General features: G+C 39.3%; 1 protein-coding gene across 2 annotated transcripts in view; it reads left to right on the forward strand.

Annotated features, from left to right (window-relative positions):
* The window catches only part of DGKD (diacylglycerol kinase delta), an 88,887-nt gene that overhangs the window by 2,657 nt on the left and 60,225 nt on the right, over positions 1-26,005 (forward strand). For both annotated transcript variants that reach the window (XM_087725660.1, XM_087725662.1), the window contains exons 2-3: positions 12,630-12,740; positions 24,231-24,311. In XM_087725660.1, coding sequence (XP_087581786.1) covers positions 12,630-12,740; positions 24,231-24,311 — 192 coding nt within the window. The remainder of the gene's footprint in view (positions 1-12,629; positions 12,741-24,230; positions 24,312-26,005) is intronic.

Genomic DNA, 26,005 nt, shown 5'->3' on the forward strand with positions numbered 1-26,005 from the left:
CAGGTATCCCAAGCAGCTCAGTTAAGTCTGCTTCCTAAACTCCAACAGTGGTTTCAAAGATATTTTTCTAGGTCTTGCCTTGTAGGCACAACCTGTCCATCTGTCTGGTCTATCCTACCGGGGTCTTTTCACCTGAATAGACCCTCTGCTGCTTCCATGGATCCAGGCTAAGGGAAGGCTGCCTAGAAGCTGCCGTGAGTTTCTTCCTCTGAATTTTATTTTTTTCTTTGGTTGAGGAAGGGACTCCTTCACATGAAAACTTTTTCAGGTGTTTCAGAATATCTATTTCCTGATCATTGTTTCAATCTGCAACACAAATGGGCAGGGAAGCTGCACAGCTTGAATGCAGGAACAATGTAGTCCTTGTATGGGATCAAGTACATTGAACATATACTTGTTTCCAACAAAACAATTAATCCAAGTATACATGGTATAATATTTAATTGAGGACTGAGAAGAGTTATTCTAGGCTTCTCACTTTCCAAATACATAAAATAGAGAAAATCAGGACTATTAGCTATAAAAAAAGTTTCTTTCAAATGAGGGCATGTGACAAATGAAACAGATGAATGAATGTTTATTTGTAATGCAATAGTCAAACCTATAGTAAACACAAAGTAACTTGATTAATTTGTCTGGCACATAATTCATAAAAAATATAAAACATAACAGATATGGTGGAAGCTTCATAAAACATTTTCCAAGCCCATTATTTATCTTTTAATATTGGTGTGTCGTTTTTCTTTTCATTTGGGTGCCAATTTAGAGTTCCTGGCAGTGTATATCAAATGTTCCTAATTGCTTGTTTCATAGGAAACCATACATTTTGTACAGATGCATTATTATTTATATTTGTGAAAAAAAGTAATGATCAAGCCTTCAGTTATATAAAACTGAATGACAAATATTTGAAATGTTCCTCCTTAAATATTTTGATAATGTTTAAACAATACATTTAAACTGTGAAAAAGCAATTCTATTACAATTATGAAAAAGGGTATATCAGTCTCATGAGTGCAATTTTAGGATGCAAGCATTACTGAGGGAGAACATTGTGGTATGGCAACTTCCTCATATGAGAATACTTTAAGTGGAATAAGTTTTAATTTTAACATTGATGAATACCATATTTTTGAGAGAGTTCAAATAAGGCAGAAACCAACTATGAATCACTTACTATGTTTTGCATCATTTCCTACGTCAATATAGCTGTAACAGAACTCAAACACTTTGCTTGTGGTATGTGAATATAAACATTTTAAGTACAAGGAGTATAAACAGAAATTATGTACAGCCATTAAGCTTCCATTGCTTTAATCTGCTTGAAAATCTTTAGCTAAACTAAGTATCATTTCCAAGGCAACTCAAGATTTCAGAACAATCAATCAAAATGCTTTGTGACCTTTAATCCAACCCTTATTGCTCCTGCTTTCCTTACATTCATCCAATGAAAAGTGAGAGATAGCGTGATTGGAACATATGTTATAGGACTGTGTAAATCCTTTGAAAAAAGTGCTTCAAAATACACAATAATATATATTAAACATAGAAAGTAACAACATATTTTCCCACAATCACGTGATTGTCTGGAAGCTGTTCCCAGTTGTTTTGGCATGCATGTTCCAGGCACAGCCATTGTCCTTACTATCTGCAGTGTAACTTCCATGCATTATGATGCATCTCTTTTGAAGGGCTTGTAGAAAATGTGCATGTTATATGACTCAGCATAATAGAGAAGGACTTCAGTTGTAATAACAAAGTTTCTAATACTGTTAAAACATTTATTTAAATGGAAGTAGAATAAAGCAAACATTTTAAAAACATTTTCTGTTCTTCCTTACCTATCAGTTCCTTTTTACATAATTACAATTTTTGCATAATGTTTGTGGAAGATTACAATAATTATTGGCAAAACATTCATTTTTATCACAGAGATACTCCTGAACAGTGACAAGCCAGTATTGAGTAAATTTGCACAAGTATTTGTAGATTAAAGTGTTGCTTGTTCATTTTTATGGAGTAGAGATGGGAAGTACATGCATGGAAATGAAGTGCATTTTTAAATATGAATGCAAGAACTAAAATATAAATAGGTATGAATTGATATCAATTTAGATTTTTATGTGTATCTACAAAACTAGACATCTATAGTTAGTGATAGTTGCATATTGGTGATAAAAGTGATAAAGGAAAAAAAGCTGGACTTTCTCAACGAATGCAGTCCAGGACAAAAACAATCTGTTAAGCAATATGAATGGATGAGTAGGAGTGAGATGCAAGCATACAAAATAAGGATCTGGCCATTTGAAGACCTAAGAATGAATAAGAATTATCACAAGTATTTACTTAGAAAAAGATCTTGTTTATTCGATGTACATGGTGTGAATATAAATCTATTTGAACATATAAACTGCAAAGAAACATGTTTAAGGTGTGGTTGCTTTGATTTATTTATGATGAAAGACTGAATGAGTGAAGGTTACAAGAGTAATGAATGGTTATGAATGTAACACCAATCATTTTTGTCAAGTGTCAACAATAGATTTGTGAGAAAAATGGACATCAAAAAATGAAAAGTGAAAGTAATTAGATGAATAAAAGTACAGTGCAGTGACTGCAGGAAGAGAAAATAAAAAATTGTTCGAGTGAATAGAAAGTAGGCTTGAGGAAAAAAGAATTCCTAGGAACAGAGTGAAAATTTTGTTACAAAGTAAAATTTATTGTACTTTTTTGATTTAGAGAGAAAGTATATGATTAAGTGAATTGTCTTGAATTATGGTATGTGTTGATGAATATATAAAAGATGGTGGCTGAATGCACTGAGTGGTATGATTGAAGTAAAGCATACAAATACATCAGAATAAATGAATTAGAAAATGGTTTGACTTTAAGACGAGAATACGCAATGTATCCTTGATAGTTTAATGTATAGCATTCATAAGTAATAAATAATGAATGCAGTGTGTTGATTCAAGATATGAACATTCATTTATTTTGTATGTAGATTACATGGTTATAGCATGAGAGATACATAACTATATGAGGCAACAGGGAGTGTGGCTCTAACAATTAGTGGATCTTAGATGCAGGTAATTGTTTGCCTGGGGAAATGGAGTTGCAAGCTAATAATTGCAAGTAATACATAAATAGCAAAAAATAAAATAAATAGATACATTTTGTGTACCTTCATAAAATGTTTACTAAAGTTGGGGAAAATGGCGAAATTTTAATTGTGCAAATATTGTTGGAAAGGTAATAGTTCTGCTGTGAGAAATAAATGTTTATTGAAAGAAGACTTGACTACATAGAATAGAAAATATGGAAGGTAATAAGGAATAGTGCTGGTATAAAGTACTTTTACTTATTAAATTTGTTTGCTGCTGATCTCACCACAAAGTGATTCAAAACTTTTAGCTTTGCTTCATTTTCTTACCTCATGTTTTATTCTCTTAAAAGGGTTTAATGTAATGATACGTGTACGTTGAGTTGCTAATATGTATAAGTGAGTCTGCCACCCAACCTCCCCATTCATTTAAAAAGGAAGAACTCCTCTTAAATGCTGGAATAATGTGGTGCATCTCTAAACTCTGTAGACTGGTACTGCTATTGTGTTCAAAATAAAATGACTACAAATAATGTCTGAATAAATATAAGGCAGAAAAATGGAAAAGAGGGAAATAACAAAAGTGGGGTAACAATGTTTTAATTATTTCCCATTAAAATTGACCAGATAAAGTATGGCCATTCCAGAGAAAATAGAGTAGAAGCTGCTGTGCAGTTAAGCATCTTAGTGATGAAATCTGTCTTCAGTTACATATTTGGGTTAGGGTTAGGTTTTGATCTTAGAAAGATTTTTTTTTGAAAAAAATTGAAAATTATATGTAATATGTACTCACTAATCATATAAAGCCAGCTGTTTAAGATACAGAAAAATGCTCTCTAGATTAGGTTAGGTTCTCTAGAATAGAGATTTTAAACATGAAACTCTCCGGGTCATTTTTTGTAGATTACAACAATACTTATTTAGCAGTAGCACTGAAAAAATAATAAATAGACGTGTACTTGTACTAATCTATGCAGACGAGCTTTTCAATAAAATTTGAGGGGAGATGCAGTTTTTTTAGGTGGCCAGGATAGGCGAGGCTTCTGGAGGGTGAACTCATCTGCCAGAACATAGATAACTGGCATTCTGTTTTTTGTTTGAGGAAACTACTGCCTGCAGGTTAGCTGCTAATTAAAACAGTACCTTTCCAACATACCATAAGGGAGGAAAAGAAATAAGGTCATGTGAAGCCACAAAGGCTGTAACATCCACCAGCTTTGAGTTGGCTGCATTGCAATCTCCTCTTCAATCCTTCATCTTCTTCTTGAAGAATATGAGCTGGGAGGAGTAACAAAGTGTGGTGCTTTGATTTTCCCTTCATACACTTCATATTAGTATTTCAGGACAACAAAGTTACCTTGTGAAAATGATCCCTTTTCTGCAAAATAAGAAAAAAATGTGACCACAGGAAGAAAATGGGGTGAGCAAGAATCGGAAGTCCTGTCTTGGTAAAAGAGACTCTGGTGTAATTTTATAATGGGTGGGTTGGGGGGGATTGTTTTTGCAGATATGCAGGCTTTGCAGATATGCAGGTTGTTTTTGCAAGTTGAGAACTGGAAAGTCTTTTGGGGGCTATCCATGGAATTGAGAAGCAAAAGGCTAGATCTGGGAATAGATCCTTGGCTGGGAATATCTGTAAAAAATGTGGAGATGGGGTGTGGGGGGAGAAATTCTGTAGTTGTTCCACTTTTGCTCCTGGTAACAACAGGCTTGGAAATTTGACAGACACTCTGTAGGGTGGGGATTTGAAATAAATATATCTTTTTTGGAAATTGAATCTTCTTTTGAAATTGGATGGGCAACAGATAGCTTATGGCTATTTAATGGTGCTGAATTGTTATATCCAACATCACTCATCCTTGCCAGTCTGAATGAGAGTTGCATGTCAGCAACATATGCAATGTACAGATTATAGACTGAAATGTGAGCATTAAAAAGTAAGTTTTCTACCATTAGATGAAAAGGCTTCAGTGTTTCAGCCCTCAGGCAAATGGGCTAGTTTCCATGGGGCATTTGCGATTTGACTTTGAGACATTTCTTTAGAGCAATGAGAAATACTCAGTATTCCAATTAACCATGAGTATAGGATTTGTTTTCCTAATCCAATTTCCTCCTAGTCACTGTAGGATTGTTCTTCTAATTCTTCTGAATGGTTATAAGCTTTGGAGAGTTTTATGGTATTATAGTAAGTGTTAGTTCTGTAGCCAAGAATTTGGTCTCTTGAATTTATCAGCGAGTTAGATCTTAAGTATTCACTGCAATAAATCTCATGTGCTAAGACAGTATTTTCCTTTTATCTCATATATTGGCAAGAAAACATTAAGCTTCTTAAAGCCTGAAATGTGTTCAGTCTTAAACTTTTCTATTTCATTTCTGTTTCTTTCACAAAGCAAATATTCTGCTCCTGGGTATTTATCAGCATACACTGAGAAGTCTAACTAGTTGTCTTTAAAAAATTGTAAATCTGAAGTACTATATAGTACAATGAGATTTTATGTGTGAGACAGGCAATGTCATTAACCATCTGTGTGTGTGGGGGGGGGGGAATTGTTCCATGAATGAAAACAAGTAAAGTTGTAACAGGTAATTTTAAAAAGGATGTTATAAGCACAACATGTGTTACACCATGGCCGGGCAAAACAAAGGCACAATGACAGCGTCACAAAGACATAACAAACGTAACAGCAGCATCACAGAATTCAAGACACAATAAGGCAGGATGAAATCTTCAGGACATACACAGCAACTGACTAAGTTCTAATGCCTGATTAAATGGGCACCGCCTTGTGTGCCTCATTAAGAAAAGTAAGTCTGCCTCCTCGTGAGTAGCCTCACTGATCTCTATTGCTCCTCTCTCTGCTTGGCCCATGGATTGGCAGCAACTCTTTGTCTGAATTGACTGGTTGCAGGTACATTTCCTCCCCAGTCTGCGCAGCTGCCATGTACCCAGTGATTCTAACTTGGTGTCCCGAGCAGCTTTGCCTTGATAAGGCATCTGTGCCATTTCCAACTGGCTACACTGAGTTGTCCACTGAAGACATTTCAGGCTCTGAGTCCTCAACATTATTCCCATTGGATAACTCTGAAACCAGCTGCTCTTTCTTGTCTAAGCTAGCATCCAAAGGAGCTATCACAGCTGTACTCACTCAGTTCACAGCCACACAAATACCAAAATCCTGTGGCTATGTTTTCCACAAATGATCGTACAGTTACATTGTATCAAAGATGTATTTGTCCATAAGCTCTGATAAATTCTAATTCCAAAAGTTCAAAGCAGTGTTCCCCAAATGTTTTGGTTCATTAAAACAGTTGTGGGTTGCAAATTGTGTTCCAACCGGTACGGTTGGAACGCGGCCAGCGTCCTACTGGACATGTGCAAATGTGCGCAGCACGCGCATGCATCTTAGCACCTCTGCGACACTCCAGCTGCTCCATGGAGTATTGCGCAGGTGCTGTATGTGTCGTGCGCCTGCGCGGAAGCGCAGAAGCCTTTAAACACCGGTAAGGAGCTCGGGTGGGCGGGCCCTCCGGAGCACCATACCGGAATGGTATCCGGTGCTCCGGGCTGGCTCCGGTGCGCCCGTACTGGGGCATACCGCCTCCAATCAACACTGCACTGAAACTATTTAGAAATGTGAGTAAATCAAGTCATAGTGCTAGAAAAAGTTCTAATAAGATTGATAGACTCCCAAACAAGACATGCAGCTATGATTACTGATGCACTTTTTAGTTTCTTAAATTACTTCTGGGTCTATGTAAGACTTTGAAATATTCATGGAAATAAAGATGATATTACCATCTTACCCATGTTTTTGTTTGTTGTAACTGCATTTTAAAAAAATAAATAAAATCACATTTGGTATGGAACCTAGAACATAACAAAATACTTATTGCCACATGCATTATTATCTAGTGGAAAGTATGTTATGCATTGTAAATTTAGAACAGGGTGGCCTGCAGGCCAGATCCATCACGCATAGGCCATATCCACCCCTACTCTGCGAAGGGAAAAAAGTAATGCTGCAATGATTGATTTAGAATATAGAAATATCAGAACATTGATCTGTCCAGCTTTATTTTCTGAAGGGCCTTGGACAGGGACCTTTTCTAGACCATATATTGGAGAGTCACAGTGAATTCTAGAATATTTTCCATGCAGGTCATATGTTGCATCGCTGAATATTAGTTATAATTAAATTGAAATAAAAGATGTTACTAGATTGAATTCTGTTTTGTTTATTGAAAAATACCATTACATACCACAAGAAAGAAAATAAATGATAAAGTATCTTGTGGGAGTTTAGCCACAATAAGCATTATAAACTACTGAACATATAAGGCAGAGGGGATTTTTGTTTTGCAATTTAGCCTAAATAAATTCTTAATAATTTCGAGTAGTGCTTTACAATCTATTATTTTGCTGTTAAAAGTAAAATTTGTGTTACTTTTCACCACTGGTGCAGAAATAAATTTATTACAAACTTAGTTCTCTTTATTTAATTTCTCTGCTATATTCAAGCAGCATAGTTTACCTGCGGAACATATGGCAGCAGGATATGGTGAAGAACAATAGGAATCCAGAATATATCCAGAACGTAAAAAATAGTAGGTTCTTAGCTGAAAATAGAAATTAAGGTATTACTGTAAGGAATTTAGACAGTTTTTATTGTTTAATTGATGTATGTGAGGTTTTGTGCAGGGTTGTCAAAATGACCATACATTTGTTTCAGATTTTTCAGATTGTTCTACTTCTTACCATCCATACCTTGCAGAAAGTAGAAACAATAATAGGGTTCAGACACAATGTAGTTTGTGCTCTCTATTTGCAAAGACTTACATTACAGTTTGAATTAACTTTCCAATCCCAGTGAGTAAAACATATTCACAGTTGCTTTATGGGTTTTTTCCCCACCTGCTTAGCATTCAGATTCCTAAATTCAAGGGATGGTTTTATGCTCATCTATGTGAAGAAGTGGCTTTTGCTCAGATAATGAAGATGTTCCTACAGTACTTTATATTGTATCCATTATTGAAAAGAGATAGATTGAAAGAAAAATCTTGCAACTGCAGAAGAGATACTGTAACAATGCATATATTCAGGAAGCAGGAACAATTTCTTTTCTTGAGCTCTTTTTCAAACGGGTTATTTTTCACCTTGCTCAGAAGACATTGCAAAAATACATTTTTCCCAAAATGATTTTTTTCTTCTTTATTAGAAAACATTGCAGAACTCATAGGAGTATCATTTGATTAGAATATCCTAAATTATTATTCATAAGTAACAGCATGTGTGTTTATATTGCATAATTTGTTGTTTTATGCCTCAATGTTATTTGCTGAATCAGACAAATCACTATTACTTGAATCTAGCCACAGCTATTTGAATCTACACAATGGTCAAGTTGTAAATATAAATTATTTCTCATCTGTTATCTCCTAGAGAAGATCAATTAACCAGAAGGGCTTTTTTTAAAGTAAACATTATTTTCTTCCTTTTCATCTGAAAAGGAAAGTATTATTACTTGGGCAGTCTAGACTTTAGACCTTCACTTAACTACAACACAATGCAAGATCTTGGTTGTGAAACAGGAAAGAAGACACAGCATGATTTTTAACAATTATTCTTATGTGGGAACCTCATTGCATTCTTTGGGACCCAAGTAGCATTGCTGGAATGCAAATTCTTGATAATGATTTTAACTTTTAATTGGTGCTTGCATTGGCTACCAACAATGACCAATATAATTAAAATGCATTATTTTTTTATGATTAGTTGATAGCTACTGGGAGTGTGTAAAATTTCTTATAATAGTGCTTGCTCATTTTTGAGTGAGGAGGCAGAGTAATAGATTTCTCCTCTTTAGCCATTGGCTGTGGATAACTGCCCACATATGATACCTAAAAATATGCTGTGAACATGGAGTCCTATTTCTTTTAAAGATTGTTTAGGGAGACGAAAACTGCTACTTTTCTTTCACCTCAACTCTTGGTGGCTCAAAAAACATTCCCTAGAATTGAAAAGACCAAAAACTGTTAACTGGGAAATGAACAAACTATAGAAAAGGAGCAACGTATAAAAAAAGAAAAACACTATAAAGTCATTTTGATCTTATCACCAGCCTTTTCCGCCCAAACCCACCAAAGTCTTTTCTAAGCAGCCTGGCTATAAATAGAACAGCAGCTCTCTTGCAGAGATGGGCAGCTGTAAACTACAATCTCATTTTTCTCCCCCAGCAGCATCTGTGTTTTGAAAGAGGCAGTCTAATCACAGTGACATCATTTTTGCTAGTTTTTCATATCTAAGTCATGCACCTATGGAGGTCCTATAAATATTCTAATACTGGAAAAATCCCCTGGTTTATTTTCAGTTAAGGGGAAGTGCATGCTGGTCTCCACAATTTTGGGGAAATAGCAGTGATTTTTGTTTTGTTTTGAAAAGCCAACATTTAAAAGAGATGGAAGAGTATTCAACATTTGCACAGGTGAGTTTGTTCTGTAAATGTTAATAAACACCCTGGCTGGCTAGGAAACATGGGTGGACATAAATTTAAAGAGAATGAAGTAGTAGTAGGATACAAATATTAATATTAGCAAATTTCAGGCTAATAAAATGTAAAATCAAATTAGAAACAAATTTAGTTCTGTGATCATTTATAAGAGCTAAATAATTCACCTTGTACTTCCACTTGTTCCTCTATCAATCTTTTTTAGCATTTAAGCTTCGATTATGTTTCACCTGTTTTAAATACTTGCAATAATACATGTTTTTCTATTGTTTCATCCCAAATATAGCTTATTCTTACTTTAGTGGGGTGGAAGCAATTATTAAAATTTGTTTGAAAAATATTTGATTTTTGTTAATTTCATCTAATCGCTCATTTATGCATTTTGCTGACTCATATTGCTGATTTATGGCAAATTGTAGTATGAATTGCATATATAATTTAACCTAAGACGTGACTTCATTATGATGTGAGTATACTTATAGTAGTCAGGGTAGCTGCCCTTTTTGTCTGTTTTAGCTATAGGGAAGAAGAATACATATGGCCCTATGTCATAATTTTAACAAAGTTGGCTGATTTTTAAATATACACTTCCTGTGAAGAGTTGAAAAAATTCTTAAAAAGAGATTTTTGTATGTCAGTTCTATAGCGCTTTACTTTAGTAGAGCCCAACTAGGGGGCAGCATCTAATTGAGCATAGCTAATCATCATAAGCTAAACAGATCTGGACTTTATTTATTACAGTGCATCAAAGTAAAAAGGTGCCTCAGAATTAGAATAAAGCACCTGTATACAACTCTTTAAAGTAATTTCTTTTTCGGACATTATTGCTTTCAAGAGATGCACAAAGAGATTATATTTCTAAAATCCTCTTTCAAATCTAATCAAAGCTCTATAGATGGTGAGAGATTATCAGGAGATACCAAGATTGTAGGCTAAACTGAGATGTTATCAAATATATATGGACACAGATTAGAAGCAAATAATTTCTGTGCTATTGCCTTGAAAAATACATGGGTGTGTGGGAAATTAATGGCAGTCAGGCTTAATGACATCCATTTTTAGTGCTTTAATGTACTGTATTATATAATTTTGAGGATTATAATAATGGATACCATCTGATAGTGATTATCCTAGAATATAAAAAGGTAGTGTCTCATGTTGAACTGGTGCCTATGAATACAGTAACTGTTTTGTTTTCTTATAAAAAGCCATTCAGTATTCCCTTTTTCTGAAGTTTTTTTTAACTTTCCAGTCTAGTTCAGAGCCGTGTTCTGAATATAATCAGGTCTGAATATGCTTAGCTTCATTGAGGTCAGCTCAGGTCAACTAAGCAAACCCTATTTGCTAACTCTTCTATATTTTGTCTCTGAAAAGTATGAATGAGTTTTCCCCATTTCATCACTAATAAAAATAGGAAATCCAAGGTTTCTGTCCCATTTAATGCCATTAACAGGAAATTAGTTATGGTAATATTTCAATGTTTCTAGTTTAGATTATCTTGACTTAGAAGGCATATATAGGCTGCCTGGTAGGTTATAGTGGTGATTCTTTTTTTTTTGTCCTAAAAGTTCTGATTTGGTTTTTATTTAATAAAATTAGAATGTATATTCTTCTGTAAACAAATTACAAATGATGATTTTATACTGCTTTTTCCTCCATGATTACCGAGAAAACAGTTGGCAAGGGAAACCATGAAAATTTGCAGCAATTAAGAAGACATTTTAGATAATTTGTCCCTCTATTAAAGGGTACTTTTAAGTGTTGGAGACCTTGATATGCAACAACATATCAAAATAGGTGGGCATGTATAGACTATCTAAAGAAAATAGTTTGGACCTAGTTAATTTTTTAAATTTAACATTAAATTATTTTAAAAGAATCTTCAAACTATATAACAATCTTAAATTATAGATTTTTTTCCTATGGTAGGACATGAATTCAGTAGGATGATGTAGTAAGGTTTATACTATTGATTTTAGTGATTACATTCATTGTTAAGCAGCAATGATTTTTAAATCACTCCTTTTAAATTGAAAACACTGCCATATTTCATACTTCTTGCGTTCTTATTTTCAAATAAAGAATGAACTAACAAAATATGTTATGGAATTCTTTCAATATCTTTTCATTTTTTTTTTTCATTTTTGGGCTGAACTGCTTGAATTGGGAAGAGGAGAGAGTGCTAAAGTGAAGTATTTAAACTAGATATTGTGCCACTTCCTGCTGATAGAAGCTCTGCATTGGTCAGTTAATGCCAGACCCATTGTATTTGGTTTGAAAACTTCCATCTGTTTTAAAGATTTACCTATCTTTGATTATTTATTGACTTTTTCCCATTGAGCTAATTTTCTTATTTAAATTAAAGTGTCTAAATGAATGCAGATAAAAATATCATTATTGCTGGATATGCATATTATGTGAAAGGGGATAGAGAATGTCTGTGTAAGTGTGGCTAAATGTGGAGGAACTGTGTAAAGATAGGCTTGGCACTTCAGCCTGAGAAATGGCGGCCAGCCAGCCAATGAGCAAGGGGACAGGGCCAAGAATATCTGGAAAAAAAACAGCTGGATAGATTGCCTCTCTGCTTCTTCATTGTTGTCCTTCTCATTTCTTAATTATGCAGATTGTTTCCTGTGGCAGTCAAAGGCTGATAGGTTTATGAGACATCCTGCTGTGTGCTAATTTTATTTTAAAAAGTCACATCAAAGCTTAGGCTGGATTGACAGGGCTGGCCTTAGCCTGACCTTTCTTTACAGTCTGATATTATGACTATAAGATAATTTTTGCTCAATGAACTGTATTCTCATAGCATGATAGTGTCTTCTATACATAGAAGCAATTGCTTCTTGCATTTGGATATAGAAAAGATTTACAGATCAAATATGTGCTAGTTATTTCCAGCAGAGGGCAGTCAAATAATATTTTTATCAACCTCAGCAATACTTTATTATGGAAGAGGAGCAAGTACTGATAAATGAGCTGTATGTAAAACATTATTGAATTTTTTTTTTGGCTTCCAGACTATTATTAAAGAGGGCATATTGATGAAGCAAACCAATTCTTTCCAGCGGTGGAAAAGACGATATTTCAAATTGAGAGGACGGACTTTGTACTACGCAAAAACTGCTAAGGTATGTTATTTATACATTAAGTATAAATATTAAAATAGGATCACACATTTCATTTTTATTACCCATAGGAATACAGTTAGTTTTAGAACAATAATATTGAAATGCTCCTAATGTGGTGTGACTTTGGAGATACTGCAAAATCTTGACAACATTAAATCAGAAAAATAGGATATATGGTATAACATTGTATTTAATTATAAATAACAATTCTATGCAATAGGGCCTATGCTCTTTCAAGTTTTATTTTATATAACAAAACTGAAACTAATACAGAATTCTTATGCTGGGTATTGGAAGCACTTGATAAAGTAGTTACGTAGTCATTAAGAGCAATAACTTCATGAACCTGGCGTTCTTTCACAATCCCTTGGCAAAAATTAGTTTTCAAAAAAATTAATTATAATTATATTTATAATTATATATATAATTATATTAATTATCATGGATGGTAACTTGAATATTTACCAAATGAAGTTGAACTGTTAGTATCTTCTAGATATGTGGAGATCTCTTCAGTTGAAACAAGTTGCCTGACTGTGTCAGGACTTCATATAGCAGTAGATTGGAGTGGAGAATTCTAGTGAGCTTCTGTTCAAGTTTTGACCATGTGTCATGTAATGAATACAACATTAAGGTTCTTTGTTTTGAAGTGTATTTCTCTATAAAAATACTTCTAGATATGAACAGCTTGCATTTTTATAAGTGAGCAGATATGCTAGGAATCAAATCCCTCTAGATACTTGAGAAGATTTGTTCCAGATCTTAATAGTTACACCAATTTTAACGGGTTTCTTGAAACAGTGGCATCTTTTTGCAAGCTTATACAGAAGCCTGGAAAATGTCATACGGTTTCAACAAAAGTAAGTTAAAGAGGCCTAAAATATTTATGAATAATTTTTAAAATAATACAGTCTTAATGCAAGGAGTCATTTTCCAGTAGAATCGAGGGAGTGGCTACTCCTGGTATTGTTAAAGCCTGATTGGTCCAAAGACTGAGGAAAATCTCTTTTAATATCCTCCTTTCCCTGTTGGCTTCCAGTTCCTCTCAGTCTTTGGTCCAAACAACTGCTTTGGTTCCCAGAGAAAATTAATGTGTGAGTAGGTAGATTTATTCATTTTTTTTACAATTTGATCAATTGGCTACCTTAAATTCTAAGATTTGAGCTGCTGCCTTGCAGGGACAGGGTCCTTCATCTCGCAGCGTGTAGAGGGAGAATTAATTTACAATCCACTCTTCTCGTGGGCATCAGGATCTCTGACTGGTCCCTGGGACTGCGGGGGTGTCAGGCTTCTTTCGACAGCTCCGCAGGAGTGGCTGCGAAGTTTCTAAGACGCCGGTAAGCTGAGGGCGACTTCAAATTCCCTTATGAGAGTCGTGCCTGAGCAAGCGAGCCGCGGCTGATAAAGGCAAGAGCGGCAAGGCAAAAGTACTGTAAATGGCACAGGAAGCCTCCTGTGGCTATTTTGGAGCGCGCACGTGGATGCAGCCATTTTATGGCACTCATACCACTGTTTACATTGTGGTCAGAGTCAGGCCGGCAAGTTTTGATCTACGCAGCCTGCTGTTCTCCCGCAGGATCTCTGCACCGGCTGGTGACCTCAAGGCTCCCAAAAACAAAATTATCTGGACATGTGAGTGCATGAATGGTGGAGAACACCACCACTTTACAGGCCCCAGAGGAGCCCTTAACGAGGCCGGAAACGGGGTGGTGGATGGCCCTGGGGCCAGGGCAGCGGCATCTAAGCCCTCAGCTGCCCAGCGCCCATCCAGAGCTGCTAAGAGGGATGAATTGAGATGCCAGCATGCCCTGGAAAAGAGAATTACCAGGGCAGAAAGACAGGCCCAGGCCACCAGGCCCTCCTCCCCCAGCAGATCCAGATCTCCATTAAGGCCTGGATCTCATCAATCTGGCTCTCCCCGCAGGGGTTTCAGCCGTTCTTCCCCCTCTATCTCCCATGCTAGGCCTTCCAGGCAAACCGGGCAGGAGATTTCTCTATCCCCCCCCACCCATATCTCCCCAGAGGGTTAGGGAGGATGAAGGGGATCCCTTAGAGGGTTCATCTCAGGATTTTCTTCCCCCTTATACCCTAGCTCCTCAGGGCCCTCTTACAGGACAATCTTATCTCCTGGGGAGGAGCTGAAGTCGCGATGACACGATGTGTGATCTCAATGCTCTGAGATCGCAGTCGATACTTTTGTCTCTGGGTGGTCCAAACGGATCTAAACTGTCCCGCAGAGATAGTGAACAGGAAAAATACATCTTGCTGATCACAGGGACATCACAAAGTCTGTGTTTGATTCAAGAGAAGCTCTTCAAGATGGTGACAAAACATCCAGCCAAATGGCTGATGAAGTCTGGGTGGCTCCAAAACAGAAGTATATGGAAAGAGAAAGTGTTTTCAGCTGGTGCCTATAAAAAAAAACTTAAAATTAATTTAAATTGGAGAACAGAAGAAATAAGCTGCGGAATTAAATTTGGACTGGTTTTGAACAATGGGTTATCTTAATTTTTAAATGCTATTTTTACGGATGGAATTTATGCAAGCCTTTTAAAATGAATGGATTAAGTTTCCTATTTTTTTCTTTGACTATTCTCTGTAATCTATGGACTAAAACTCTCCTCTTTCATTACTGTGGATGTTTTTCTAACTCATTTAAGAATCGGACCTTTTTTTTAACTTGAAATACAAAAAGGTACAAAAAGAAATGGTAACATTGTAATATTGTAACACTGCTACTCAGAGGCTAAATGTTTGCGTATTGAAACGAAATACTTTTTTCACTGATTATCCTGGCTTGGCACTTCAAGGACTCACAGCTTGTTTATAGAGAGTGATAAAAAGAAGAAGAAAAGCACACATTGGTTCCTTTGAAGTAGATTCTTAACCAGAGAAAGGTGAAATGTTATTGTGATGCTTAATTTTGTTAAAACCTTCTAAGCTAGAGCAGTAGTGTTTGTCAGCTGGAAATCATGGCGCAATTTCAACACCAGAAAGAAGTTTTAAATCTGTAAAAGATACTCTCAGAAATACAGAAATTATCAAATACAAGGGAGAGGATAGAGAAGAAGTTGGATTACTTAGTGCATCTAACAGTAAAATATGATGGAGATGTTGAAGATGTTCATCAAATGGAAAAAGTGGCGGTTAAAATCCCAAAAATTGAAAAGGAAAATGAATATAAAGAAATTAAAATTGCTGATATTAATGGTGATTGGTTTGTTTCTGAAAACGGAAAGAGTGGAATACTGAAAGTGGAATTAAATGGAGGGGAAACCTACCCCAGATAGGAAGATACAGAAGAGGAAAAAATAAAAGAATTTATGGATTTAAAGAGAGAAATCTTATTAACAATAGTTTTGATAACACTACCGATAATCAACGATAAGCTGATTAAGGAAACAGAAGAAGAGCATCGAAATTACATGAGAGATTTTATAAGAAAAGAATTGCTAAGAGGAGTCCATACAAAGTTGATTAAGGAGATGATTAGAGGACTGATGCCACAAATGGCAGAAGACATGACACTGTTTTATTACTGGAAAGAGTATATAAATTGCAGCACAATTCAGTAGCAGAAATGATTCATTGGAATTTGTGCAAAAATTATAATATTAAAACAGCAACAAACTGGTGGGAACATAAGCCTGAAAAAGTCACCGAAAATCAGATGGTCAAGATCTTGTGGGATTTTCGCATACAAACGGACAAAATACTGGCGCATAATACACCAGACATCACACTGGTTGAGAAAATTAAGGTTACAATCATAGACATCGCAATACCAGGTGATAGCAGGGTCGACGAGAAGGAACATGAAAAAATCGCGAAATACCAGGACTTAAAAATCAAAATTCAACTATTATGGCACAAACCAGCAGTGGTAATTCCAGTGGTAATTGGCACACTGGGTGCTATTCCAAAAGCACTGGAATTACATTTAAAACAGTTAAAAATTGACAAAATCACCATCAGTCAAATGCAAAAAGCTGCACTGCTTGGATCTGCACGCATATTACAAAAATACATTTTGACATCATAGGCCCCTGGGTGGGGCCCGACTAGTAACCAATGCCAAATCCGGCGAAACAACTGGCCGCTGTGATACAATTGTATAATAATAATAATAATGAATTAAGTTAGATTCAGTTAAGTCTTAATTACTAGGGGGGAAATGATACGATGCAGGATATGGTTAAATAAAGGAGGGATGATGATAATAATGTATATATATGTATGGGTACAACATAAGGAAATGAGATGTAAATTGTAAACAGTGATTTGAAAAGGATAGAAAACTTTGTTATTAAATACTATGAATGTTTAGCTAGAATAGGACATAAGGATTTAGTGTTATTGGAGGATTTTAGAAATAGTAAATGAAATGCCAGTATGTGGTTATGTATTAAATCTTGGTATATCTTATGATGAAGGATGTTTAAACAACTATAGTCAAATGAAAATGGAGGTAGGATGACGGTAACATGTATAAATATCTGAGTTAAAATACTTGAGTTAATATGAATTATGCTCTAGACTGTGGAAGAGATGCACGAAAGTCTTTTGTAACCAACTGATACACTTTCTACAGTATGTAAAACAGGAAGATTTTATGTGTTGTGTTTGTTTTGAAAATTAAAAAAAACTTTTAAAAAAAGAGGCTTATCTCCTCAGAAATTTCAAAAGAGGTTGCCTCAGCCCTCACCCAGAGGGAACATCTTCCTCCAGGGGATCATAAGTCATGTTCACAACAGTCCAGGAGGCCCTCCTCTGGCCATAGACATTAGACTGCGAGACCCCCTTTCCCCTCAGTGGTTAGTGAGGGATCGGTATTTGGGGATGACCCTCACCAGGACATAGGGTTTTCAGAAGACGAAGAGACTGTCCTTCCTGACCCTCCTGCCTTTCCCAATCTCTTTTCCCCTCCAATGTTTAAAACCTTGCTACACAAGGCCAGAAAAACCACTAAGGTGGGGACCGGGGAGCCTGCTGTTCCTTAACCTAGGGATCCGAACCTGGTCATGTTTTCCAATACGGCCACCAATAAGAAGGAGGTTCCAGGCCCTCTGTTTCTGGAGGTGGTAAAGAATCAGTGGGCTCGCCCTTCCACCTTTCCCAAGCCTGGGAGCAATGATCGCTGCTTCTACAACATGGAGCAGGCCTTCTCCCAGGCACTTCAATTACCCACTGTGGACACTCCAGTAACCACCCTAGTTAACTCTTCTTCTGTCGTGTCAGGTGATGTGGCTGATAAGTTAAAGCTTGAAGTCAAGCGAGCGGAAATTACCTTGCATAAGAATTTTAACGCTTCCACTTGGGCGAGAAAATCTGCTGCTGCAGCCTCCTACTTTAACCGATCAGCGGTCATGTGGCTACATCAGCTGCAGGATTGCATCCCTGTTCAGGATGAGCGGCTGCAGCAAGTTATTACAAAGATGATTAATGCCATACAGTTTTCTGCGGACGCCACTCTGGATGCTGTGAAATATTCGTCCCGAGCCCGTTCTACCTCGGTGACTTCTAGGCGTCTATTCTTGCTACGTAACTGGCAAATGGACAAATGGAACTTAGCATCTACCCCATACACAGGGACTAACCTTTTTGGCGAATCATTAGATCTGATTCTCATAGAGAATAAAGAGAAAAAGAAGGTCTTACTGACTAACACCAAGAAGATGGACAATTGTCTGTCTTCATACCGCAGGCATTCTTATAAGGCTCTGGAGCCGGAGTACCAGCAACACAGATATTTCCCCTATAGGTCAGATAGGCAGCCCCAGAGACCTTACTACTAGGACGGGGGCAGGTACCAGAGCCAGTCCAGGCAGCCCTTTCATGGGGGCGGAGGGCGGCCATCCCTTTCATAAAGGGAAATGACTCCAACCCGAGCATTCCCATAGGCAGCTGCCTGGAACTATTTGTGGATCAGTGGGATCAAATAACATCAGATACCTGGGTAAAATCCACGGTCAGGAATGGCCTTCACCTAGAATTCCTCTCCATGCCCCCAAACTTCTTCAGGACCTTTCCAGCATCCCGGGATCCAAAACATCGCCGACTGATGTCTCTAGCCATACAACATCCGCTGGATATCCATGCGGTAGAACCGGTCCCAGAGATGGAGCATGGGTTGGGCCACTACTCCAACCTGTTCACTGTCCCGAAGAGGGCAGGAAGCTGGAGGGCAATTTTGGACTTGCCTCAATCGATATCTGGCTTACAGGCGTTTCAAAATGTTCTCCCTCAGATCTATTCTTCAGGGGATCAGGCGGGGGGATTACTTGGCATCTGCGGACCTAATGGAGGCCTATCTCCACATCCTGATCCTGCACCCATCGCAGGTACCTTTGGTTCTCCCACAATGGGCTCCACTTCCAATACAGGGATCTCCCCTTCGGCCTAACCTCAGTTCCGCGCACATTCACGAAGGTCCTGGCGGCATTGGCGGCTCACCTCCGCTCCGTTCTGGTGAGTCTCCAATGCTACCTTGACGACATGCTCATGCAGTCCCACTCGCATGGACAGGCAGTTCACGTTCTCCACCTGACCGTGCAGACATTATAGTCCCTGGGGTTCTCTGTCAACTTTCTCAAAAGTAATCTCTCCCCCACAATAAAGATTCGTCATCTGGGGCGGTGATAGACTCGATTGCAGGCTATGCTTTGTGCACCTCTTCCATTGGAAGTCCCACCCTTTCTTGTATGGTGATTGGTACAAATTAAGAGACAGATATAGCTTTGAGAAGTACCCAACTTCCACTGCTCAAAAGAGCAAATAGGATGAGATGGGCAGATGGACTTCAGAATTTTATTCCATTTACCTATTTCAAGGGTGAATCAGCTTATTTGTCTCTTCCTCTCAAGTTCCCTCTATTGAGATCCTTTTTCAACTGCAAAGCCTACTAAAGCAGTTCTTTTTCAACCATACATACCAATCACCATACAAGAAAGGGTGAAACTTCCAATGAAAGAGGTGCAAAAGATGACTCTTTGCACTAAGACTATTGTTTTAAAAATTATTCATAAATACTCTTTAACCTACTTTTAGTTTGAATGGTTCTGTTTTCCCGCAGTTTGGCGGGAGGGGCTATAGCAGGGTTTAGTCACAGCCTGATTGATCCAGAGACTGAGGGAATTTTCTTAAAGTCACCATCCTTCCCTATTGGCTCCCTGTTTCCTCTCCAAGTACTGGTTTTTGGCTCTTTGAGATACTGATAATTGCTGTATTAATTTGATTAATTGGATACTCTAAATTCTTAAATTATCAGACTGCCGGCCATCGAGTCTGGTAGTCAGTCTCATAAGAAAGCAGGGCTCCTGGTCCTTGCCTCTGGGCTGAAGGGGCTTGTCCGACTCCTGGTATGCAGGGGTGATGGGCTCCCATCGCAGCTGAGATTCCTGGAGGCTCTAAGGTGACGAGGTACGATCGCGGAGATCCAACCAAAATCACAGTCCGCGTCGCTGGGATTATCCCAGACGTGTCCTAAGCCGCCGCACCTTAACAGCTTGCCACAGCAGAGGAAATTGGACACGTCATTCTAGCCTTGCCGCTTTAGTGAACACAGTCCTAAGAGCGGCTTGGAAGCCATCTGGCAGCGCGACCACATATCGAGGCCGAGGGGGCTCTGGTTCGACTCCCTGCGCAGACCAGCCATGTGAGTGAGGCATGGCCTCTCCAAGCACCGGGGCGGCACAGGCCCCTGAAGGGAGCAATGGGGAGAAGAGAGAGGAAGGCCAGGCCAGATTGAGGCCTATGACCACGACTTCTAAGCCTTTGCAGATCAGCGCCCCTCTAGAGCCACAGTGAGAGATGAACTCCACAGACAGAAGGCCTTGGAGAAGAGAGTGGCCAGAGCTGAGAAACAATCTCACCATGTTCAGCCTGCATCTCCAGACAGATCCAGGTCTCCGTGAGACCCATCCCTCCTCTTTCTCCCTCCCCCCTAGGGGTTTCAGTCCTTCTTCTCCCTCTGTCTCCCCGGCTAGACTTTGCAGGCAGGTGACCTTTCCTTCTCCCCCCATCTCCATTAGATCATTTAGGGATGGGGATGGCGAGCCTTCAGATAGGGAATCTGGGGATAATCTTCCTCCCTCCCTTCTAGCTCCACAGGGTCCGTCTGCCAGGCGACCCTCGGAGGAGGACTTGAAGGATCTAGACCTGCCTGAGAGCATCAGAAGGCTTATTGCCTCAGCAGTATCTAGGGGCATCACATCAGGGTTAGTCCAAAGGGATAGGTCCTCCCAAAAGACATCTATATCCCATTTTGACAATAGACATCACAGGTCTCCTTCTCCGGCCCGGGGCCTAGGCCAGGCTAGGGCCCATTCCCCATGGTGGTCAGCGAGGCCTCAGCATTGGGGGAGGGTGCTCATCCAGAATTAGGCTTCTCAGACAAGGAGGAGGCTATCCATCCAGACTCCCAGGCCCTTTCCAGGCCTCTTTACACCTCCGGCCTTCAAGCCCCTCTTACACAAGGCCAAGAAGACTACTCATATTGGCACGGGGCCCCCACCAGTCTCTCAACAGAGGGACCCTAATCTTGCTATGTTTATTAATCCCAATACAGATAAAGAGGAGGTTCCAGCTCCTCCCCTCTTCCTGGAGGTAGTTCAGAACCAATGGGCCCGGCCATCCTCCTTGCCCAATCTAGTAATGATCGCCGCTTCTACAATATGGAGCAGGCATTTTCCAAGGCTCTTCAGTTACCAACCATATCTCCTCCCATTGCACTCCTGGCCAACGCCTCCACCATCATTTCCAGTGATGTGGCAGATAAACTAAAGCCCGAGGATAAACGAGCAGAACTCATCTTACACAAAAATTTTATAGCTTCCGCCTGGGCGATTAAGTCAGCGGCCGCTGCTTCCTATTTTAACCAGACAACCGTCATGTGGCTGCGCCAGTTACAGGATCGCATCCCGATCCAAGATGAACGGGTCCATCAGGATCTGACAAAAATTATTGCGGCCACCCAGTTTTCAGCAGATGCCACCCTAGATTCCATCAAGTTTGCATCCAGAGCGTTGGCCACTTCAGTCACATCTAGATGCCTCTTGTGGCTTTGCAATTGGCAAATGGACAAGTCCAAGTGAGGGTTGGCTGCTGCTCCTTTTACAGGTGCTAACCTTTTCAGGGACTCACTTGAACCAATTCTTGTGAAGAACAAGGATAAGAAGAAGGTTCTCCCTTCTAATACCAAGAAGCAGGACACTCGTTCCACAAGATTTGCCACCGCTTCGCCCACCCGCTGGTGGATCTGTTCGCGAGTCTGAACAATGCACAACTGTCCCGGTTTTTCTCCTGCTTCCCAGTGCGCAATGCGGAGGGGACGGACGCACTCAGAAGCCCTTGGCCTCCGGGACTCCTTTATGCCTTTTCCCCACCTCCCTCTCATCCAAGGGGCCCTGAGGAAGGTAATGTTAGAGAGGGCACACATCATCCTAGTAGCCCCGTATTGGCCGAGGTGGTCTTGGTTTGCAGACCTCCGGCAGCTGTCCATTTCTCCCCCGTGGAGATTCCACACGAGGAGATGGCCCTGTGCCAAGGGGTCCTAGTTTATCCGGAGCACCAGTGGCTCCAACTGATTGCCTGGCACTTGAGCGGCACCTCCTAAGGGGGGCTCACCTCTCAGCTAAGGTTCTTTCCACCATCGAAGCGGCCAGACGACCATCAACCACACGGATATATAATTCCATGTGGTCGGCATTCGCCTCCTGGTGCGAGAGACTTCATCTCTCCCCTGTCCATGCATTTGTCACCCAGGTCCTAGAGTTTCTTCAACAGAGCCTGGATTTTGGCCTCTTCCATAACACCCTATGTAGGCAGTTGGCGGCCCTCTCCTCTATCCTGGCAGGGGATGGTCATTTTTCGTTGTCCCAAGTTCCCTTAGTTAAGCGGTTCCTCAGGGGGATGGCGAAGTTGCATCCACCCCCCCCCCATGCATCGTTTCCTGACATGGGACCTTTCTACCATACTCAGGCCCCTCATGGGCGCCCCTTACGAACCTCTGAAGACGGTTCACCTCAGATTCCTCACCTTGAAGGTAGTTTTCCTCGTCGCAGTCACCTCGCTCAACGCATGTCAGAGTTGGGAGCTTTGTCATCCAGGGACGACCTTTGCCAATTTCACCAGGACAGAGTCGTCCTTAGATTAGACCCTACCTTCATCCCGAAGGTGAACTCTCTGTTTCATAGATCGCAGGAAATCATACTTCCCAACTTCTGCCCCTCTCCTTCTCACGAGAGGGAATACCTATGGCACCGGCTGGATGTACGATGCGCCTTGCGTATCTACCTTAGGTGCATATCCTCTTTCTGCCGGTCAGAGGCACTCTTTCTATCCTTTCAGCCCAGCACACTGGGTGCTAGGGTTTTGTCTGCCACCATTGGTAGATGATTGAGACAAGCCATTAGTGAGGCCTATTTAGCCCCAAGGGATCACGGCCCATTCCACCCGCAGTGCCGCTATCACGGCCATTTGGGCCACTAGGGCCCCCCTGGAGGACATTTGTAGGATAGCCACCTGGGCCTCCCCGACACCCTTTATCCGACACTACCTTTTGGACCGTTTCACCTCGGCGGATGCGTCTTTCGGGCATTGTTTCCTTCAGCAGGTGGCAACCTCCCCTCTCCCAGGGTCTTCATCCCAGGGTCTTCATCCCCTTAGCTTGGGTATGTCCCTGCTGTAGCCCCTCCCACCAAGCTGTGGGAAAAAGAACGTTCCTTACCTGAATGTTTCTTTTCTGCAGCGAAGATGGGGGTCTACATCCCACCCTAGGAAGTTCAGATAGGCCCGGCGAGGGGCGGTCGGGGGGAGGTGTATGTATGGTTCTGAATGTGTCTCCGGTTATTGCCTTACATAAGATTACAGCTCTTCCATTCGATCTCGAGGAAACTGGGAGCCAATAGGAAAGGATTGTGACTTTAAGAAAATTCCCTCAGTCTCTGGACCAATCAGGCTGTGACTAAACCCTGCTGTAGCCCCTTCTGCCTTTGCTGCAGAAAAGAAACATTCAGGTAAGGACCAACGTTCTTTTTAACAAGTCTGGCATCTGTTTTATGCATAGGGAACTTTCAAGAGCCAGCTTCCACAGTAACAACAGAGGGCAGATGAAATGTCTGCTGGTGAACAAAAGAGATGGTGGGGAGTAGAAGTATAAAATCATTATATCCAGTATAATCCTAGGCATAGGCAGCATTCTGCTTCTCTGATTTTATATGGTGTTTTGACTCATAGAACATGTCTGGGATAAATGGATATAGAGTGTCATCATAGAGCATAGACCCTAATTGCACCATTTGGACAGGTCATGTTACCATTCCTCCAGTCCATCAGCCACTTCTAAAAGATTTAGCTATCCGTCTGGTAAAATAGGTGAGAAAATCTCCTGTGAAGAAATTACTTCTAATAGTTCTGTTAATCTCCAAATTTTATGTATTAGATTTTCTTTTTGTTCTTGGCATTAATTCTTACCTTTTTAAATTTTTCCAGTCAATTATTTTTGATGAGGTGGATCTGACAGATGCCAGTGTGGCAGAATCTAGCACTAAAAATGTCAACAATAGTTTCACGGTAAGATTTCATGCAATGTATATCACGATTAAGCATATCTTTGTTTTATTATTCTTATTTGGGATAGCATAAAGTGAAAAGCAAAGGAAGGTCAAAGGCAGGAAGGATTATTTTGCTTGAAGGTATATTTTTCTTTATGAATAGTGGTGTGTAATTCTGTTGCTTAGATTATGAAACAAAAGTGCTTAGCAGCTCTAGTTGCTTTTAATATTGCAGACTTGTTGATATCTGGGTATGGCAAAATGTAATTAGCATATGTTCAAATTCCCATTCTGCAAGCTAATAAGATATTACCTTAATTCATTCCGTTTCTATATTTATTAGATGTTTTATTTTTTGTCTTAAATATGATACTTATACTGTGCCATAGGAATAAATACTTTTTAAAGAATATTATTTGATGAATGGAACTAGGGATTCACCAGAACTATGAAACCTTGCCAAAATATGTTGTAAGAGTGTTTATGGATCCACACTTTAATTTTGAAGTCTGTTTCTAAACATTATTGCAGTACCATAATCTTGCATGGTTATATAATTATTTTATTTTAAAAATGGAAAGTGATTTTCAAAAGTGAATGTTTCTCCTTTTATATTTATATTAATTCTTAAATTCTCTCAACAAGCTGAAGCACCTTACTGTATAGCATACTATTTCAAGCTTTGGGAATAGCATAACAATTTTTAGTGGCTGCTTCTATGCAGTGCATTTTAAGAAGGACATTGACAAATGGAACATGTCCAGACGAGAACAACTATAATGATAAGTTCCTGGAAGGAAAGACTGGAAGAACAGTCAGAGACAGTGGATATGTTTAGCCTAGAGAAGAGAAGGCCTTGGGGAGATATGGTGGTTACCTTCAAGTATCTGAAGGCTTTCACATGTTAAATGGGAAATAACCTACCAGAATTAATTCAGAACATAAGACAAAAGATGAGAGTTTTAAATTGCAAGAAATAAGCTTTCAGCTGAACATCAAGAAATTGTTTCTAACCATAAGAACTATTTAATAATGAAACAGATTACCTCAGAAGCAGTGAATTCTCCTTCACTGGAGATATTTAAACAGAGACTGTCCAGAATGCTGTAACAATGGGTTGCTTCACTAGGAAAGGAATAGACTAGATAAGTTCTATGATCCCTTGCAATCACTGCATAAAATGATTCCATAATAAAGGTTGAATAAAAATAAATGAAATTATAGTTTTTAGCCTGGAAAATAAATCGTTATTTTATTAATACCTCTTATAAAATTGCCTAACAAATAAAAAGACAATACCACTGAGTTTCTTTGGTAGCATTTATATACTGTATTTTTCGGAGTATAAGACGCACCTTTTTCCCCTCAAAAAAGAGGCTGAAAATCTTGGTGTGTCTTATACACTGAATACAGCATTTTTTGCCTCCTGAATGGCCATGCATAGCTTGTAGGAAGCTTTTAGAGAGCTCCTGGGGGCTGGGGAGGATAGAAATGAGCAAAAAACGGCCTGTTTTTTGCTCAATTTTACCGCCCCCCTGCCCATGGAGCACTTTATAAGCTTCCTAAAGGCTATCCATGCCCTTTTTTAAAACAAAAAACAAGCCATTCCCCCCCCCCCGAGCACTCTGCAAGCCCCCTAAAGGGGGGAAATAGGCCCATTTTTGTGAAAAATGGGATGTTTTTTTGAGGTTTGCAGAGTACAAAAACTTTTTT

Source organism: Thamnophis sirtalis, unplaced genomic scaffold (genome assembly GCF_051295495.1).
Source record: "Thamnophis sirtalis isolate CommonGarterSnake01/CBP01778 unplaced genomic scaffold, rThaSir2_p1.2 scaffold_11, whole genome shotgun sequence".
Lineage (NCBI taxonomy): Eukaryota > Metazoa > Chordata > Lepidosauria > Squamata > Natricidae > Thamnophis > Thamnophis sirtalis.